General features: G+C 43.1%; 1 protein-coding gene across 1 annotated transcript in view; it reads right to left on the bottom strand.

Annotated features, from left to right (window-relative positions):
• Window positions 1–12,474, bottom strand: part of IGF2R (insulin like growth factor 2 receptor) — a 354,906-nt gene that overhangs the window by 280,571 nt on the left and 61,861 nt on the right. The window contains 2 exon segments of the mRNA XM_030198395.1: window positions 2,827–2,925; window positions 3,236–3,360. Coding sequence (XP_030054255.1) covers window positions 2,827–2,925; window positions 3,236–3,360 — 224 coding nt within the window.

Below are 12,474 nucleotides of genomic sequence, written 5' to 3'. Positions count from 1 at the left end.
TATGCCGTAATGGCGGTCACCCTTTCCTGATCTGAGAGATACAAAGTGGTGTAGCATTGTTATTCGTGGATGATAACATAAACTACTAGGTGGTATTGCATTAAAGTTCGTAGATGATAAAGTAAAGGTAATTAGACAGTTAAACATAGAACGTTCATTTAGGGTATGGACAAAAGGTGGTGGTGCATAGCGCGTTACAAATGTCCGAATAGGTAAGGTAGTCCAGTGTTGGGGTTCGGCTTTGTTTAGTTTTGTTGATATTTCGTTGTCTAGTATTTAGGATGAATCATTGTAGTATGCTTTTTTTTGAACAGGTTGGTTTTCAGTAGTTTTTTGGAAGACTGTTAGGTCGTGTATTGTTTTTATAACATTAGGCAATGCGTTCCATAAATGCGCACTTATGTAGGAGAAATTGGATGCACAGAGTGATTTATATTTGAGTCCTTTGCAACTAGAATAATGGAGGTTCAAAAATGTATGTGCTGACCTTTTTATGTTCCTAGTTGGTAAGTCTACTAGGTCTGACATATATATCAGGGCTTCACCGTGAACAATTTTGCAAACCAAGGTACAGACTTTGAACGTAATATGTTCTTTTAGTGGGAACCAGTGTAGTTTTTCTCTTAGGGGTTTGGCGCTTTCGTAGTTCAATTTTCCGAATTATGAGTCTGGCTGCTGTGTTTTGAGCCATTTGAAGTTTCTTGATGATTTGTTCTTTGCATCCGGCGAAAATGGAATTGCAGTAGTCTAAGTGCCTTGTACCATTGATTGTACTAGGGTTGCGGAATATTTCCCTTGGGAAGAAAGGTTTCCTCTTTTGAGTTTCCACATTGAGTAAAACATTTTCTTTGTTGTATTTTTCGCATGAATGTCTAGTGTGAGATTTCGGCCGATTGTAACTCCCGAGAATTTTCAGGCTGTCTGAAACAGGAAGGGTGTATTCTACTACTACTTAACATTTCTAAAGCGTTACTAGGGTTACGTAGCGCTGTACAATTTAACATAAAAGGACAGTCCCTGCTCAAAGAGCTTACAATCTAAAGGACAAGTGAATAGTCAGTTCGATAGGGGCAGTCAAATTGGGGCAGTCTGGATATCCTGAAGGTAAGAGTTAGGTGCCGAAGGCAGAATTGAAGAGGTGGGCTTTAAGCAAAGACTTGAAGATGGGAAGGGAGGGGGCTTGACGTAAGGGCTCAGGAAGGTTGTTCCAGGCATAGGGTGAGGCGAGGCAGAATGGGCGGAGACTGGAGTTGGCAGTGGTGGAAAAGGGTACTGAGAGGAGGGATTTGTCCTGTGAACGGAGGTTTCGGGTGGGAACATAAGGGGAGATGAGGGTAGAGAGGTAGTGAGGGGCAGCAGACTGAGTACACTTGTAGGTAAGAACGAGAAGCTTGAACTGAATGCGGTATCGGATTGGAAGCCAGTGAAGTGACCTGAGAAGAGGGGTGATATGAGTATATCGGTTCTGGCGGAATATAAGACGTGCAGCAGAATTCTGAACAGATGGAAGGGGGGATAGATGGCTAAGTGGGAGTCCGGTGAGGAGTAAGTTGCAGTAGTCAAGGCGAGAGGTAATGAGAGCGTGGACGAGAGTTCGGGTGGTGTGTTCAGAGAGGAAAGGACGAATTTTGCTGATGTTGAAGAGGAAGAAGCGACAGGTCTTGGCTATCTGCTGGATGTGTGCCAAGAAGGAGAGGGAGGAGTCGAAGATGACTCCGAGGTTGCGGGCAGATGAGACGGGGAGGATGAGGGTGTTATCAACTGAGATAGAAAGTGGAGGAAGAGGAGAAGTGGGTTTTGGTGGAAAGACGATGAGCTCAGTCTTGGACATGTTCAGTTTCAGGTGGCGGTTGGACATCCTGGTGTGTTTATAGTGGTAGGTTTGTTCGTGTAATTTATATGGTAAATAGCGTGCGCCAAATAAATGATTTGATACAAAGGTTTAGCAGGAATTTAAGTCTGTAAATTTGGGATAAGCTCCTCAGGAATTAGCCTCTCTGTGAAGATATGACATCAGCTGTCACTCCAAATGTGGCACAAAATCAGTTACTATAAAAGCATTGTGGCTTTTAGTTTCACTAGCAAAATAAGGAAATAAATGCAACCAAAAATTAAGTACAAAGTTTACAGGCTCCAATGATTCTGGGAGTTTTATATTTCTAATGAATGCCTTCTTCCATTCATTGACAGATTGCTGACACAGCACAAAAGCAAACAGGAAGAGAAAAAGGCAGACATATAAACTGTAGAGAACCCAGAGCACAGATGAGCCATTCTAGATGCACTGTAGTTCACGCAGTGATAAAGCATTTAAGCAAATCTTTAAGTGTGAGAGAACAATACTACCAAAGTGTGTGCATGTGCAAAGGTGAGTTCAAAAGGCAGCAAGCATGTGAGTGACCCAGTAAGCATTAGAAACTCTATACCTCAAAATGGAAATAAAAAATTATATCTAAAAAACAGAATGAAACTAGACTGAAAGAAGTGAGCAACAGGAAATGAACATTAAAAATTTAAATACTGGAAGGGCAGGTGAGATTTCAAGTCAGTTCAAGGAAATCTCCATATGTAGAATATTGCAACAAATAGTTACTTGCCACAAACAAAATATAATTGGTCCAAAAGTTAAGTTCATGAGCAAGAGCCACAGGCGCTTTACACTGTATCAAACCATACGAAATAAAGTAGACCAAAACCAAGAAAGGAGTGAACTATCATGTGCTGTTAAAATTTTTAAACAAAATAAGCCCTTTGCAGGAAAGCCATGCCAACATGCAAAGCTCCCAATGTTGATGGGCTGAACAGTGCTCCATGTTCTAGAGTTACCTCCTTTGCAGCCTTATATGTGTCTTTCTTGCAGGCAGCCGAGGTCCTCCAAGCAAAATAGTGTACACATTCAGATGAAGTGACAAACTCAGGGGTTCCCTAAAAATAAAAAAACAGAAAGTAAACAAATCACAAGAAAAAATATCAGCTTACCCATTACTTCACACACAAAGGTTGAGCTGCAGCAAAGCTCTCAAGTCAACAGATTTAATGTTATTCCCTCAAGTTTCCTTTAGCTCTACTGTGTACAAACGCCTTCTAATCATCTCATATGAAAGCAAAAGGCAACAAGAGTTCACTCAGTCTTGAGGTCCCAGAAAAACTCATAGAATATCTGGGAGTGGGAGAGGAAACTCAAAATCAATGACAATGGAGACAGAGACGAAACTGAGGAATGATTTAAACTCACCAGAGTTTTGGCACACAAGAACTCTATACTGCTTTGCACTTTATGCAGGGTGTCTGCCTCTGTACAGTTATTGGTAGTGTTGAATAAAAAAAGTTTAACACTGCTGCTTTTCAAAGACCAATCTCCTAAAAGAAAACAAAGATCAGCGCAATAAGAAATTCTCATAAGATCCATTTCGTGTTATTACCATCTTATGTTCAATCTCTTATCAAATCAAACATAAACGCACCACATCCATTACAAGCAGGACATGTACTACAAGTACAATCAAAACTCAATCCCCCCTCACCACCCCCCATAAGAAACCACCAACATAGCAGGACACCTGAGCTGTTATGGCCCCACACTAAGTAACCACAAATTTATCACTGCCCCCCCCCCCCACACACACACATATATTGTCCCATCCCCCCCCCACACACACACATATACTGGCCCCTGCTTCCCCCCACCCATTAGTTATGATTATTAACAAGAGAAATTAAGCGATAGACAGAAGTGTTCTGCAGATTGTCCTCAGTGGGCAGTTTCAAGGAACTGCAATATATTCCATCTCAAGCTATAGTACAGACTCAGTACCTACAACCCTGAAGGAAATTAAAATAGAATTTCAACCCCTCCGAAGGGATACCACCTTGTAGTGGTGGAGGGGCTTCCGTGTTTCAATGACTCAGGTGGCTATGCTGAAGACAGGCCTCTGAGGAGAAACCAGACAAAGAGTGTCCCAAACTAGGGAGAGTGGAAAGATGGTGACCTGAGGCTCGTACACTCAACGGCCCAGCTGTCCTCTGAAGTTCTGTTTACTTGAAGTTTCCTCTTTGCATTTGCAGTTACCTTAACTGAGAGGAAGGGGACAATGGGGGGTCAGCCACCGATGGCCAGCATTTTGTCCCCTGTACAGCAAGTGTGGGACCGCTGTGCGACAAGCTGCCCACAGATGACTGTGTTGATGAGTCCTTTGATTAGCACTGGCGAAGGAGCGTTGAGCTCTTGGACCTGGAAACAACTTCGTCACAAGGGAGGTGAAATTTCTTGATGAAATCAAGGACTGCTTCATGGAACAGCTGGTTCAGGAGCCGACAAGAGAAGGGAAAATACTAGACTTAATCATTAGTGGAGCTCATGATCTGGTTCAGGGGGGTAACAGTGCGAGGGCCGCTTGATAACAGTGATCATAATATGATTGGTTTTGATATTGGCTACGAAGTAAGTGAACTCAGGAAATCAAATACACTAGCGTTTAACTCTAGAAAAGGAGACTACGATAAAATGAGAACGGTGAAAAAAAAACTGAAGGGAGCGGTCGAAAGGGTAAAAAACTTGAATCAGGCGTGGATGCTGTTCAAAAACACCATCCTAGAAGTACAGGACAAATATATTCCACGTATTAGAAAAAGAGGAAAAAAGACCAAATGCCAGCCGGCGTGGCTAAATGGTAAGGTAAAGGAAGCTATTCGAGCCAAAAAACTGTTATGATTGGGGTCAGAACCCCTCTCAAACTTACCTCTTTCCTGGGGGTCAGCTTCTTAGCTGACTTCTGTTTCTTTTCTCTGTCCTTTCTGAGCTGGCTCTGTCTCTCTGTGCTGGCAGCTTCCAGTAGCATGGGGTTAATTGTCTCACTTCACTGCAGCTGTGGGGGTGGTCTGAGTTGCTCTACCTCTCCCTGGGTGTACTGGCTTCAAGAGCTTCTCGGTGCTGCATTGATGTGGGTTGGGCCTCTCAGGGTTTGAATGTGTTCTGCCTGGCTCTAGGGAGAGTGACATCATCTGGGAGGGCCTTGATAAGGAAGTGGGTTCTTTCCTTCAGGGCCTTCGCAACGTTTGCTTCTGGCTACTTGCTTTAGGTCCAGGTTAGTTTAGTGCAGTGTGCACTTGTGACTTGTGTGTTTGACTTCCCTGTTTTTCCCTTTTGTTACGGTGTGTAGCACTGCTGTTAGTGCAGTGCTGGAGTTTGGTGCTGGGAGTTCCCTTGTTAGTAAGTGTTTAGGAAGCACCTTTTGTTGTTTGGGTATTTGGCTTTCCTGCTTGTTTCCTTGTGCTTTCCCCGCTTTTCCTCGTGACCTGTGTTTAGCTGCTGTAGCTGGGTGCTTAGGAAGCACCGGGGTGAGAACCCATGTTTAGCTGCTGCAGCTTGGTGCTTAGGAAGCACCAGGGTTAGGTCTGGTGTTTGTCTTCCCTTCCTTTTCCCTAGTGGCTTCCCTGCACTTCTGTTAGTGTAGGGCGTAGGGGCACCCCTGTTAGTTTCTGTTAGGAGCACTGCTGTTAGTGGAGGGCTTAGGAGCTTTTCTGTTGGTGCTGGGCTTAGGAACACTTTTGGTCACTTTAGGAGTTAGGTGCACTTCAGTTCAGCTTGTTCTAGTCCTGGTCCCTGTGTCGTCCAGTAAGTCCTGCCGGCTACTCGAACCCAGGAGCTCAACTCCTGGGGGGCTTAGTAGCTAAGTGCAGGTGAAGCTGTGTGGACCAGTCCGGTGTGCTCCAGTCCAGTGTTCCAGTCCTGTATCCTCCAGTCCGGGGGATTTCAGTCCCGTGTTCCAGTCCGTGTGTTCCGGCTCGCTGGGCAGTGCCTGCAGTCCCTGCCGGTGCCGGTGTGCTTGCCCAGCATTGGTTGGTGGGTTTTGCCTGCTGCTGTCGCTCCTCGGCAGCAGCCCAAGGGCTCACGTTTGCTCCAGAGCCCGGCGGGCTCTGAACCTGAGAACCTGACAAAAACAATCCTTCAGAAAATGGAGAAGGGAACCAACTGAAGACAATAAGGTAAAGCATAAGGAATGTCAAGCCAAATGCAAAAAGGAGATAAGGAGGGCTAAGAAGGACTTTGAAAAAAAGGTAGAAGCGAAAACATATAGCAAAAAGTTTTTTTAGGTATATTAAAAGCAGAAAGCCGGCTAAAGAATCGGTAGGGCCGCTGGACGACTGTGGTGTTAAAGGGGCGATCAGGGAAGACAAAGCTGTAGCGGAGAAATTAAATGAATTCTTTGCTTCAGTCTTCACCGAGGAGGATTTGGGAGGGATACCGGTGCCGGAGAAGGTATTTGAAGCGGAAAAGTCAGAAAGACTAAATGATTTCTCTATAACCTTGGAGGATGTAATGGGGCAGTTCTGCAAACTAAAAAGTAATAAATCATCGGGACCGGATGGTATTCATCCCAGAGTATTAATAGAGCTGAAAAATGAACTTGTGGAGCTACTGTTAGTAATATGCAATTTATCCCTAAAATCAGGTGTGGTACCAGAAGATTGGAGGGTGGCCAATGTAACGCCGATTTTTAAAAAGGGTTCCAGAGGAGATCCGGGAAATTATAGACCGGTGAGTCTGACGTCGGTGCCGGGAAAAATGGTGGAGGCTATTATTAAGAATAAAATTACGGAGCACATACAAAAGCATGGGCTACTGAGACAAAGTCAGCACGGATTTAGTGAAGGGAAGTCTTGCCTCACAAATCTACTGCATTTTTTCGAGGGGGTGAACAAACATGTGGACAAAGGGGAGCCGGTGGATATTGTATATCTAGATTTTCAGAAGGCATTTGACAAAGTGCCTCATGAAAGACTCCAAAGGAAACTGGAGAGTCATGGGATCGGAGGCAGTGTATTATTATGGATTAAGAGCTGGTTAAAAGATAGGAAGCAGAGAGTAGGGTTGAATGGTCAGTATTCTCGATGGAGAAGGGTAGTTAGTGGGGTCCCTCAGGAGTCTGTGCTGGGACCGCTGCTTTTTAACATATTTATAAATGACCTTGAGATGGGAGTAACTAGTGAGGTAATTAAATTCGCAGATGACACAAAGTTATCCAGGGTCGTCTCGTCGCAGGAGGAGTGTGAAAGATTACAAGAGGACCTCATGAGACTGGGGGATTGGGCGTCCAAATGGCAGATGAAATTCAACGTTGACAAGTGCAAAGTGATGCACGTGGGAAGGAGGAACCCAAATTACAGCTATGTCATGCAAGGTTCCGCTTTAGGAGTTAAGGACCAAGAAAGGAATCTGGGAGTCATCGTGGATAGGACATTGAAATCTTCCACTCAATGTGCTGCGGCGGCCAAGAAGGCAAACAGAATGTTGAGTATTATTAGAAAAGGGATGGAAACCAAGCATGAGGATGTTATAATGCCGTTATATCGCTCCATGCTGCGACCGCACCTGGAGTATTGTGTTCAGTTCTGGTCGCCTCATCTCAAAAACAGATATAAAGAAATTGGAGAAGGTGCAGAGAAGGGCAACGAAAATGATAAAAGGGATGGGACGACTACCTTATGAGCAGAGGTTAAGAAGGCTAGGACTCTTTAGTCTGGAGAAAAGACGGCTGAGGGGTGATATGATAGAGGTCTACAAAATTTTGAGTGGGGTAGAGCGGACAGATGTGAAGCGTTTGTTTACGCTTTCTAACAATAATAGAACTAGGGGACACAAGATGAAATTAGAATGTGGTAGGTTTAAAAACAAATTGGAGAAAGTTTTTCTTTACTTAGCGCGTGGTTAGACTCTCAAACTCACTGCCGGAGAAGGTAGTGACGGCAGCTGGCCTTGCTGAGTTTAAAGGGGGTCTGGACAGATTCCTGAAGGAAAAATCCATTGATCGTTATTAAATTTGGGGATTTTGCCAGGTTCTTGGGGCCTGGATTGGCCGCTGTCGGAGACGGAGTGCTGGGCTTGATGGACCTTTGGTCTTTTCCCAGCGTGGCAGTGCTTATGTACTTACGCTCTCAACTCATTTAACCACCACGCCCAAAGGAGTGGAGGAGTGAGTTAGGAGTGTATGCTGAAACGGAAGTCGTTTACAGCTGAATCCGTGTCGGCGGTGCCATTCCTAAACCCATAAGAGCTATCAGCTTGGAGTTTTTGGCTCCCGTGGAGGTTACATTGAATATCATCTGGAAGGCGCAGCAGGACCCAACAGTGGTAGTAAATAATTTTGCTTCAGATATAATCTTATTAATGATCCACATGGATAATCTAATCGAATCCTTGGAGAATGAAAAATTGATACAGCAAATGAAGTTCTACAGGAATAGGAAACGGTTAAGATTTTGAAAATGTTAATAGACAAGAAAAATTTGAACAAAATGAATATTATTACAGATAATTAATATCGAGATTGTTGTTTTCCCAGAGTTCCGGGTATAACATAGTAGATGACGGCAGAAAAAGACCTGCATGGTCCATCCAGTCTGCCCAACAAGATAATTTCACGTGTGCTATTTTTTGTGTATACCTTACCTTGATTTGTATCTGCCATTGTCAGGGCACAGACCGTATAAGTCTGCCCAGCACTAGCCCCGCCTCCCAACCACCAGCCCTGCCTCCCACCACCGGCTCTGCCTCCCAATCTTGGCTAAGCTTCTGGGGATCTCTTTCTTCCGAGCAGGATTCCTTTATGTTTATCCCACGCATGTTTGAATTCCTTTACCGTTTTCATCTCCACCACCTCCTGCAGGAGGGCATTACAAGCATCCACCACTCTTCTCTCCATGAAAAAATACTTCCTGACTCCTAAAGTTTTTTTTCTTCGGAAATGATTCATTTTAGTATATTAATTCAAAAGGAGTGAAGCCTGTGAAACTGGGATTACCTTAATTAGTGGGAATGGGTTTAGAGATTCAAGTGTTTGTATTGTTAAATAATTTCTGGTTTTAAAAGACAAAAAAATGAAATCAGGTGTATTATTTCCACTAATATTGGACAATAAGTATGTTTCCAACGAAACTGACTACACACCGTCTTGGGTTTGAAGAAGCCAACCAGATGATCAATGTGGAATAATGATTTATATAAATAATAACTGGGGATAATCAGGTTAATACCACGTTTTCTTTGTTTACTGTTGTTTAATTGATCTCCTTGTCTTGTTCCACTCTCCCTATTTATTTTGTGGTCTAAGAGAAAGATTGTATATAATCCATTTATCTAGTTGAGATTGTTTTCTTCTAATATTGTATTATTGTACTGTCATCTCTGTATTACTGTTTGCAAGTGACCCTTGTAAAATGAAAAATTATAAATAAATGATTTAAAAAAATAGAATTTCAGCCTGCAAAGATTTACTGAACCAGCTTAAGACACATACAAAATTATGCAAACTCATGACCACAGATTGCCCTCTCAAATAAGAAAGGTCCTGAGAGGTCTTGAAATGTCATATGAAGAAACTACATAAGTACCGTATTTTTCGGACTATAAGACGCACCGGACCATAAGACGCACCTAGGTTTTAGAGGAGGGAAATAGGAAAAAAAAAATTTCCTCTTTCCCTCCTCTAAAACCTAGGTGCTCCGGTGCGTCTTGTCCGGGTTTTGGACCTCCGTTCCGTACTTACAGGATTCCATGTTCCCTGGTGGTCTAGTGACGTCGGGGCAGGAAAGAGAATCTCGGCGGCCATTTTGAATATCGCCGAGACCATCAGAAAGCATTGAGAAGCACGGAGAGCAGCGCGATGGGCAGGAAAGAGGGGGCTCTTTCCTGCCCCGACATCACTAGACCACCAGGGAACATGGAATCCTGTAAGTACGGAACGGAGGTCCAAAAACGCTACCTTCGGACTATAAGACGCACCCCCCATTTTCCTCCCAAAATTTGGGGGAAAAAAGTGCGTCTTATAGTCCGAAAAATACGGTACATAAGCACTACCATGCTGGGAAAAGACCAAAGGTCCATCAAGCCCAGCACTCTGTCTCCGACAGCGGCCAATCCAGGCCCCAAGAACCTGGCAAAAACCCAAAATTTAATAATGATCAATGGACTTTTCCTTCAGTAATCTGTCCAGACCCCCTTTAAACTCAACAAGGCCAGTTGCCGTCACTACCTTCTCCGGCAATGAGTTCCAGAGTCTAACCACGCGCTGAGTAAAGAAAAACTTTCTCCGATTTGTTTTAAACCTACCACATTCTAATTTCATCTTGTGTCCTCTTGTTCTATTATTGTTAGAAAGTGTAAACAAATGCTTCACATCTGTCTGCTCTACCACACTCATTATTTTGTAGACCTCTATCACCCCTCAGCCGCCTTTTCTCCAGGCTAAAGAGTCCTAGCTGTCTTAACCTCTCCCATCCCTTTTATCATTTTTGTTGCCCTTCTTTGCACCTTCTCCAATTCCTTTATATCTTTTTTGAGATGAGGCGACTAGAACTGAACACAATACTCCAGGTGCGATCCGTAACTCCTAAAGCGGAACCTTGCATGACATAGCTGTAATTCGAGTTCCTCCTTCCCACGTGCATCACTTTACACTTGTCAATGTTGAACTTCATCTGCCATTTAGACGCCCAATCCCCCAGTCTCATGAGGTCTTCTTGTAATCGTTCACACTCCTCCTGCGACGAGATGACCGTGGATAACTTTGTGTCATCTGCGAATTTAATTACCTCACTAGTTACTCCCATCTCAAGGTCATTTATAAATATGTTAAAAAGCAGCGGTCTCAGCACAGACCCCTGAGGGACCCCACTAACTACCCTTCTCCATCAAGAATAATGACGATTCAACCCTACTCTCTGCTTCCTATCTTTTAACCAGCTCTTAATCTGGACAATCTTATCCAAAAATGGCTAAAGAATGACATCATATTCACAGGAAGTAGAAAACACAAAGCTACTTCAGAGAATTACTATTGCCACTGGTATTCAGGGCCTATGCACAATACAGAATGGTACAAAATTTCCCTGCCACTCCATTTTCAATCCTTGAGCAGAAAAGAAACAAATGCATGGGTCAGAAGAACAGAAAGCAGCACAAGGAAACACTGGAGTCTAGTCTCATCTCTCCCCCCAACTCTCCACCTTGCTCCAACATGGCTGCTGCTGGCACCACCCTTGAACAGCAGTCTGGCAGAGAGGTTTAGTTACACAGCATCTTTTTACTTTACTTTCTTTGGAATTTCTAGACCGCTTGTACCCTAGTAAGTTGTAAGCAGTTTACATATTGGGTCTTGAATACAAAGATGGAACTGAGACAATACATCAGGACTTACAGCAAATATTACAGATCAAATTACCATTGTAGAGGAATTAACAAAGGAATTTTTTAAAAGAGAAATGTTTTTCATGTTTTCTGAATTGCCTATAGTCTTTTATTCTAGGCTCAAGTCCTTCCAGACTTTGGATGCTTGGTATGCTAATACCTGCTCGTAGATACTGATTCATTTTATACCTTTAGGGGATGGTAGAGCAAAAGGGGAGCAGTTATTCAGCCTTCTCAACCTCTTTTTGGCAATGAATTCTACATATGAAGGCATGTAGGCTGGACAGTCTCCTATGAGGCTTTTGAATAGTGTGCAGGCTAGTTTGAATCAAATCCTACCAGTAGCCAAAGTAGTTCTATGTAAAAACGTGAAATGTGGTTGTGTTTTTTTCAATGAGTAAATTAGACAGATTGATGTTTTGAACAGATTGTAGTTTGCGCATCTGGTTTTTTTTTTGAGCTCCTAATAGTATAAGGTTGCAATAGTCCAGTTTCAATAGAATCAAAGATTCTGAATCTGAATTGTACTGTCTCAAAATACTTCCTTACTTGTCTTAATTTTCTCAACACTGAGAATGAGCTTTTCATCATGGTCAACATGTGCAGGTCGAATGACAGTGATTGGTCTAAATACACTCCTAACAGCTTGATTGCTGGTTGAAATAAGACAGTTTTTTATGGGAATCTGCTTTCCTGTGGGTCTGGCTTGTAGTCCAATAGTAGACATTTCATTTTTTCTGGATTTATCTTCAGTTTATAACTGCCCATCCATGTACTAATAAATGCAGTCCCCAATCATTTCAATTGCCTGGGATATGGTGGAGAGTATGGGGATGGACCACTGAGATGCAATCCGTGTAGCTGTAAACTGTGAAGTCCCTTGAAAGAATTTGGCCTAACATGCTTAAGAAAATGTTAAATAGTGTGGGGGATAGTGGCGATCCTTGAAGGACTCCGCAAGGATTGCTCCAGCTTTCTGAGAGGATTTCATTTATATGATCTAGTTGTCAGGAAGCGTTTAAACCAGATCAGGACCTTATCTCCAATTCTATTATTATTTAGCTCCAATAGTAAGATATCATGGTCCACCAGGTCAAAGGCAGATGATAAATTGAATTGTAGTAGTAATGCCTTGCCTTTATTGCTCAGGATGGTTCTGGCTTTATCTACAATGGGTACAAGAACTGTTTCCGTGTTGTGGAATTTTCTGAAGCCCGATTGTGAAGAATGCAGGATATCACATTGGGACAGATAATTGTTTAGTTGAAGACAGAACAGGCCTTCAGTAA

Source organism: Microcaecilia unicolor, chromosome 3 (genome assembly GCF_901765095.1).
Source record: "Microcaecilia unicolor chromosome 3, aMicUni1.1, whole genome shotgun sequence".
Lineage (NCBI taxonomy): Eukaryota > Metazoa > Chordata > Amphibia > Gymnophiona > Siphonopidae > Microcaecilia > Microcaecilia unicolor.
Note: the sequence above shows the minus strand (reverse complement) of the source record. Positions and strands in the feature narration are given on the sequence as shown.